General features: G+C 43.1%; 1 protein-coding gene across 1 annotated transcript in view; it reads right to left on the reverse strand.

Moving 5' to 3' along the window:
- CWH43 (cell wall biogenesis 43 C-terminal homolog) overlaps positions 1-8,372 on the reverse strand; it is a 47,946-nt gene extending 39,574 nt beyond the window's left edge. The window contains exons 1-4 of the mRNA XM_065877959.1: positions 8,325-8,372; positions 6,522-6,713; positions 970-1,090; positions 232-386 (exon numbers count right to left, since the gene is read on the reverse strand). Of these exons, the coding sequence (XP_065734031.1) occupies positions 232-386; positions 970-1,090; positions 6,522-6,713; positions 8,325-8,367 (511 nt within the window). The 5' untranslated portion in view covers positions 8,368-8,372. The remainder of the gene's footprint in view (positions 1-231; positions 387-969; positions 1,091-6,521; positions 6,714-8,324) is intronic.
- Positions 8,373-8,726: the final 354 nt, after the last annotated feature.

Raw genomic sequence — 8,726 nt, forward strand, 5'->3', positions numbered from 1 at the left:
ACTCCACGCTGAGACTAGCCAGAGACGGACTGCTATTGTCACCCTCTATGCTGGCGAGGAAAAGGTGCCTTCTGCTTAGATAACAGTCCACTACCTGTGCTGGCTACTCTTGCAGAGGGAGAAAAAGTAGAAATGGAGATAGAGTGCAGAAAGACTAGTTTTATCTTTCCAAGATGTGTTACATTCAGATAAGAAAGAGAAAATCCCTAAATAAACTGGGCCTACACTTACCTGTGTAAATGCGATCGAGTGTGGCAATGGTACTTAATGTCAGTATCACTCTGTTGGACATCTGATAAGTCCAGACTGGGTTCAGTGAAGTGTACCAAATGCGGAGAACAACAAGAAGAATCTGTCCTAAAATGAATCCCCAGATTCTGAAGTACCTGTAAGTACAGAAGTATTTTTAACAACTTTTTTTTTTTTTTTTTTGGCTGTACACGGGCCTCTCACTGTTGTGGCCTCTCCCATTGCGGAGCACAGGCTCTGGATGTGCAGGCTCAGTGGCCATGGCTCACGGGCCCAGCCGCTCCACGGCATGTGGGATCTTCCCGGACCGGGGCACGAACCTGTGTCCCTTGCATCGGCAGGCGGACTCTCAACCACTGCGCCACCAGGGAAGCCCTTTAACAACTTTTTATGTGGTTTCAACGTACTATGTCCATTGTGAATTTCACAGTGTCATAGGAGTATATGAGGTAGTCTTGTTGGTAATCTACATGACTTAGCCTTGTTGGCACATGACTTAGCCTTTGTATAGCCGTTACCTAGGCAACTTGTTATAATGCCTTCATTCTCACAATGTTATTGAGACTGATGGCAAATATTCACATCCCGATTTTGTGAAAAGTGAGACTTCTACAAGGCCTTATGCAAGGTAAAGACTATATCTTGCAGCTCCTAGTCCCAACCTTCCCTTTGGTAATTGACCACATTTGTTTGTCTGTAGGCACAAGATATGAACCATACCTTTGCAAACCACTTCCTGTCCACCATGCCACGGCTTGCACTACCAGTGAGGAAGACAGACCAAGCGCGAGAACCACGAGCTGAAGTTTGGCATTTGGAGCCTGGAAGGAGGCTATGCTACCTGCAAATGAAGGAGAGCTAAACATTTCTGGCAGTCATGCATTGGTATTCGATGATCTGCATTTGATAACTGCTGTGTCTGATGCCATGGTTACACTCGGGAAGGTAGAATTAATATATAATTATCTACGTGCATAAATCTTTTTGAAAATTTTTATTGAGATATCATTCGTACCATAAATTCACGCTGCTAAAGTGTACGATTCAATGGTTCTTAATACATTCACAAAGCTGTGCAACTCTTACCACCATCTAATTCCAGAACATTTTCATCATCCCAGGAAGAAACCTGTGCCCATCAGCAGCCCCTCCCTTTCCTCCTCTTCCCCCCAACCCCGACCCCCAGCCCCCCGCAATCACTTCTCTAGTTCCTATCTGTATGGATTTTTCCTATTCTGGACATTTCATATAAATGAAATCATAAAATACGCAGCCTTCTGTGACTGGTTTTTTTCACTTAGCATAATGTTTTCAAGGTTCATCCATGTTGATGGGCCTAGAGACTATCATAGTAAGTGAAGTAAGCCAAACAGAGACAGACAAATATATGATACCACTTATATATGGAATCTTACAAAAAAAAAAAGATACAAATGAACTTATTTGCAAAAGAGAAAAAGATTCACAGACATAGAAAACAAACTTGCGATTACCGATGGGAAAAGTAAGCGAGGGGGACAATTAAGAGGTTGGGATTAACATATACACATTACTATATTTAAAATAGATAACCAACAAGGACCTACTGTATAGCACAGGGAACTATTCTCAGTATTTTGTAATAACCTATAGGGAAAAAGAATCTGAAAATATATTATATTATATACAAAACTGAATCACTGTCTGTATACCTGAAACTAACATGAAATTGTAAACCAATTAAACTTCAATAAAATCTTTTTTAGGGGCTTCCCTGGTGGTGCAGTGGTTGAGAGTCCACCTGCCGATGCAGGGGACGTGGGTTCGTGCCCCGGTCCAGGAAGATCCCACATGCTGCAAAGCGGCTGGGCCCATGAGCCATGGCCGCTGAGCCTGCGCGTCCGGAGGCTGTGCTCCGCAACGGGAGAGGCCACGGCAGTGAGAGGCCCACATACCGCAAAAAAAAATTTTAGAAAATCTTTTTTAAAAAGGTCCATGCATGTAGTACCATGTATCAGTGCTTCATTCCTTTTTATGGCTAAATAATATCCCATGGCATGGATATACTGCCTTTTGTTTATCCATTCATCAGTTCATGGGCATTTGGGTTGTTTCTACTTTTTGGCTACTATGAATAAGGATATTAGGAACATTTGTGTACCAGGTCTTATGTGAACATATGTTTCCATTTTTCTTGGGTCTATACCAAGGAGTGGAGGTGTTGGGTCATATGACAACTATGTTTAACATCTTGAGGAACCGCCAAACTGTTTTCCAAATCAGCTGCTCCATTTTACATTTCCACCAGCAGTGTGTGAGGGTTTCAATTTCTTCATATCCTTGTCAACACTTATTGTCTATGGTTTTGAACGTAGCCATTTTAGTGGGTCAAGATATTTAAGGTCCAAAATAACCTAAATCACTGGTAGTATGAACTAGTTTAATAGTTAACTACATAGTAATCAACCTAAAATATCTGAAGTGTCAGCGATGAGATAGCACAGAACACTCAGATCTTCTTTGTAGTTATGTAAGAATGCCTTAGGACTCTGTAAAAACAAAGTTGTTTCGTTTCCTTAAGAAGCATCTGAAAAGGGAGTTTTAAGGCAAATCATGGCTTACTTCAACCTCTCTGTAGCATCAACAAAGCTCAATGGCTACCTGGAAGAGCATCTGACAAAAACTGGTTTCTTTCATGTGTTTGTTGGCAGTCTGTATATCTTCTTTGGAGAAACGTCTGTTTAGGTCTTCTGCCCATTTTTGGATGGGGTTGTTTGTTTTTTTGTTATTGAGCTGCATGAGCTGCTTGTAAATTTTGGAGATTAATCCTTTGTCAGTTGCTTCATTTGCAAATATTTTCTCCCATTCTGAGGGTTGTCTTTTGGTCGTGTTTATGGTTTCCTTTGCTGTGCAAAAGCTTTGAAGTTTCATTAGGTCCCATTTGTTTATTTTTGTTTTTATATCCATTTCTCTAGGAGGTGGGTCAAAAAGGATCTTGCTGCGATTTATGTCATAGAGTGTTCTGCCTATGTTTTCCTCTAAGAGTTTTACAGTGTCTGGCCTTACATTTAGGTCTTTAATCCATTTTGAGCTTATTAGGGAAATGCAAATCAAAACTACAATGAGATATCATCTCATACCAGTTAGAATGGCCATCATCAAAAAATCTAGAAACAATAAATGCTGGAGAGGGTGTGGAGAAAAGGGAACACTCCTGCACTGCTGGTGGGAATGTGAATTGGTACAGCCACTATGGAGAACAGTATAGAGGTTCCTTTAAAAACTACAAATAGAACTACCATATGACCCAGCAATCCCACTACTGGGCATATACCCTGAGAAAACCATAATTCAAAAAGAGTCATGTACCAAAATGTTCATTGCAGCTCTATTTACAATAGCCCGGAGATGGAAACAACCTAAGTGCCCATCATCGGATGAATGGATAAAGAAGATGTGGCATATATATACAATGGAATATTACTCAGCCATAAAAAGAAATGAAATTGAGCTATTTGTAATGAGGTGGATAGACCTAGAGTCTGTCATACAGAGTGAAGTAAGTCAGAAAGAGAAAGACAAATACCGTATGCTAACACATATATATGGAATATAAGAAAAAAAAATGACATGAAGAACCTAGGGGTAAGACAGGAATAAAGACACAGACCTACTGGAGAATGGACTTGAGGATACGGGGAGGGGGAAGGGTGAGCTGTGACAAAGAGAGAGAGAGGCATGGACATATATACACTACCAAACGTAAGGTAGATAGCTAGTGGGAAGCAGCCGCATAGCACAGGGAGATCAGCTCGGTGCTTTGTGACCGCCTGGAGGGGTGGGATAGGAAGGGTGGGAGGGAGGGAGACGCAAGAGGGAAGAGATATGGGAACATATGTATATGTATAACTGATTCACTTTGTTATAAAGCAGAAACTAACACACCATTGTAAAGCAATTATACTCCAATAAAGGTGTTAAAAAAACAACCAACTGGTTTCTTCATCCTCAAGAAGAAACTGGTTTCTTCATCCTTCATTCCTCATGCAGCTCTGAGTCACTTTCCTACCCACTCCCCTTTCTCAAATACAATTCTACCTCTACTCAAGGTGATGGGTTTTCAGGGAAGAAGCAGATGAAAGGGGAGCAACAAGAAGCATCTCAAATCCCATACCCCCCGTCGAAGTTATTTCCTATTACATTATAGCCTCCAGAAGTTCCTGGGCCAGAACTGGACTCAAAAATACAAAACTGTCCCAGTAACTGTTCGGTGGGTGGCTTTGTAGGTAAAGCTGCCACAGGCAGCATTGAGCAAAGGCAGCGAAAAAGGGCCACTGAGGAGATCCCTCTCATAAAGCCAACCAAGGAGTGTGATGAGGCCATCGTCATTCATAGAAGGATTCTGTAAGCCAAGGCCAGCTTAACTCAGTTACTATGTATACTCAAAAAGAAGAAAGTTTCATTTCTATTATTTCTAGAGCTGAAAATTTCATGGTTATTTCATTCCTATAGACATCATCTTTTAAAAGGATGCATTTTCCAGTGGTCTTGACCACTGCTATTTCTGAGCTCTAGACCTTTGTGGGTAACCACATAACTCAGTACACTCACTAACCACGTTCTGCCTTCTTCAGGGACTGATGCACGGAAAAATAGAAGGCAATTCCCTAGTGATTTCTGTCACTGTTTCTGAAAAAAGTCAAGTGGCCGTTCCTAGACAGAAGATATACATAGCGTGGCTCAAGAACAAATGCCACTTGGAAAACTCAGAGAAACCAACTGTGTTATAGCAGAAGGGCAAGACAGGCAGACTTTTCAGCTACAGATTCCACCAGACTGGAGTCTGGTGTTTTTGTTTTTTAAAACCTTTTCTCCATGACTACACCTTACTTTTTTTTACTACCAGTACTTCTCCAAGGTCTCTCAATATTTAGTAATGTTAATAACCTCAAGTGTCTGTGATAGTAAGTGTACATTTTCTAATTGCTGGGTTTTGGCAATGTGACGTACTGAAATTCAGAATTCAAAAGCTACAAAAGGTATACAGTGCCAAGTTTCCCTTTCATACCTGTGTCTAGGTACCAAATTTTTCACCTTGGAAGCAACTAAAATGGTATCAGGTTTTTAAAAAATACTTCTAGACCTACTTAATGCATGTCCAATTAATTATTAAATATATTTTCATCTAACCTATTTTACACAAATGCTAGCATTCTGCACATACTGTTTAGCGCTTCTTTTTTCCCACTTAACAACATATTTTGAAGAACGTTCCATTTCCTTACAGAAATGTTCTCATTCTCTAATATAGCTGCATAGTATTCTATAGTACTCCAAGTTTTATAACCATAACTTATTTAACCTAACCTATCCCATATAGATGACATATAGGTTGTTTCTAACATTATTATTATAAACATTGCTGCAATGATTAAAGAATCTTTTATTTTTATCATTTTACGCATATGTGAGTTTATCTACAGGATATACTCCCAGAAGTGGGATCGCTGAGTGAAAGATACATATTTGTCCTTTTGATAAACAATGCTAACTGATCCTTTGCAGAAGTTGTGACACTTTACAGCTCTGCCAGCAATGCGTAAGCGCCTGCTTTCCCACGCTTACAACAGTTTTGTCAGAGTTTGTTCTTTGCCAACCTGATATGTGAGACTGTCTATGCATATATGTGTGTGTGTATGATTTGTATTCTATACATTTTAGTATCTTTTTAAGAACCAGTTATATTTCCTTTCCAGTAAACTGATCATATCCTTTGCTTTCTCTTCTGTTGAACTATTGGTCCTTTTTTATTACTGATTTGTAAGAACTCCATATATTAATGAAATTAGCCCTCTGACTGGAAGAGCTGCAGTAGCTGTCCTAATCTGTTGATTGTCTTTACTTAATACGGTGCTCATCATGCATAATTTTCATATTTTTAGGCAGTATCATTTAACAACTTTTTAATGGCTTCAGAGTATCGTGTCATAGTTGGAAAAAAGAACAAAAATATGTTCAAGAGTTAAGCTGTTCTCCAAGGTATCTTTCCCCTCTTCATCTCAGTGATCCTTAAGTTCTTCCAAACCGACGGAAAAGTTAAACATGTAAATATGCTGACTCTTGGTCTAGACTTCCAATTCTACTAAAACTCTTCAGGGTAGTAGTAAGAGACAGAGAAATCTTTTATTTTTTATTTAATCATTTAGCATTGAAAGAACAGTCTACATATTTTCACTTGATTTTTCACTAAAAAAAAAACAAAAAAAGCTTAAGGAATCACTTTTAAATCTTACCAACGGTAATTATCCGCAGCAGGGCTACCATCCACTTCTTGTTAACCAATTTCCAGACAGGAGTAATTGTGAGGAATAATGGAGAAAGAAATGCTATGGCAAAAGCTTCAAGCCCAGTGAGTTCTAGTGTTTGCAGGGGAAAGTAATAGATCATCAGTCCCAGGCCATCACAGAGAGACCAAGAAACATATCCTAGGGAAAACAAAAGTTTTTAAGAGAGAGAGAAAGTATAACTTTCTCATTGTTTCAAATAGTAGCCCTTCCCTCCACTAAAACTCCTCCGGCCGGCCGCCCTCCTTCATGACCCTGGCCTTAACTGGGTTCCAGTAACAGAATTCCTCCCCTTTCCTGTCAGGCCCAGAATGAGAATGGCTCAGCATCCCTTGCTTGTCCCTTTAACCTCGTTCATCCCTCCCGTAGGTAGGTAGTCACTTTATTAAAAGCTCTTCATTTGGACCATCTAGGTTAAATCTGGTTTCTTGTCAGGACCCTGATTGATAAAATTTCCTTAACTAAATCGACCCTTTGAAAATCAAAAAGAGTAACGAACGGCAGAACTCCTTCCTCCCACTCCAGACTACAGCCAAAGGCACGTTAGTTAGGAAATAACCATTTTCTTGTGAGCAAACTATTTTAAACCTAACCCTTAGGAGACAGTGTAGAGTAGTGGAAAACCCAGATTTGACATTACTTTCACAGCTGCCATCTACTGACTGTGCAATCTTCTACAATGATGATAATTAACCAATGGGCAGTTACCATGCGCTAGGCTCTGTGCTAAGTATTCACTCTGATCTTCTCTCTTCCTCTGCATCCTATGAAATTGACACTATTTCTACTCCCCTCTCACAAATGCAAAATCAAACAACAAAAACTCCTTAGACTCAGAAAGTTAAGTAATTGCCTAAGGTCACAAAAGTGGCAAATGGCAGAGCGAACTTAAAACCGAGCGGTCTGGTTCCAAACCATCCTTAACCACCAAAAGCAGTACTTTTAATCACCTCGCAGTTATTAAGATTAAAAAAGATTAAGTACACACAGTACCTAGCACCCTAGGTACTCACTGAATGTAATTCGCTTTACGTCACGTACTTGTGAGATACAGACTGGGCCAAAAAATGAGCCCCGCCCCCCAGCTCAAGCATTACCAGCTCCCAGAAAATCAAGTTCTTAGGAAGGCACCCCTCCCCTTCATCGTGAACAGCGAGATGCTAGCAATCTCCTGAACGTTTGTCTGGAATTCTGATTTCAACCATACAACTCCGACAATATTACAACAATAATTGTTCTTGGGACTTTTTGCAAAGCTGCTAAGTGAGCACATGGGACTCCAGTTCGACGTTTTCCGCCAAATACTCAAATGTGCAGCCACTACCCAAGGCCACCTGTGAGGGGTCAACCCAGGCGGTAGCCACCGCGCTGAGCGCTCACCTACAGCTACCGGGGGAAACGGGTGCCCCTTTCCTTCTAAAAGGTAAAGTTCGGTGCTGAAATTTATTCAGTTAAACTTAAAGATCACGGGTGAGGGGGACTCGGGGTTGGTACCAGCTTCGCGGTTCAAGGCCGACAGGTGAAGAAGTCGGGCCCCTTGGGCGCAACACCAGGGTGGCGTGGGAGCTCTCTCTCTCTCTCTCTCAATTCCTCCAGCAGCAGAAGTTGCCAGGGGACGATAAGCATCTCTATTCCGGGCACCAAGCGCGCGTTCCTCCCTCCGGGAGCTCAGCCAACCCGACCGAGCACCGCGGCTCCGGGCAGGGCCGGGGGAGCGGACCGGCGAATGCGCGGCGGGCGGCCTCGGCTTACCCAGGAGGCTCTCCAGGAGCATTTCTCTCCACAGCGAGGGCATGGCCGAGGCCCGGAGCGGCGCCGCCGAGGGAAGCCGCGCGGCCCGCACACCCGCCGCCCTGCGCCGGCCGCCGAGTTCTCCGGGGTCGGCGTCCATGCCTCAGGCTCCGGTCAAGTCTGCCGCCGGCCGCCCGGCCGCCCGCCGACCCGCAAGCCGCGCCCAGGCGAGGGTGGGGCCCGCTGCCCCCTGTCCCCTGCCCCCGCCCCGTCCCATCCAGCGCCGCCTTCCCGGCCCCACCGCCTCTGCGCGGCCCGCGGTCCCGCGCCACCGCCTCCGCCGACGCCACCGCACAGCGAGCTGGACCCGGGGGCCTCCGACCTGCCGCCCAGAAGAAACCAGGTGGCCGGGCTCGCCGGCAG

Source organism: Phocoena phocoena, chromosome 5 (assembly GCF_963924675.1).
Source record: "Phocoena phocoena chromosome 5, mPhoPho1.1, whole genome shotgun sequence".
Classification (NCBI taxonomy): domain Eukaryota; kingdom Metazoa; phylum Chordata; class Mammalia; order Artiodactyla; family Phocoenidae; genus Phocoena; species Phocoena phocoena.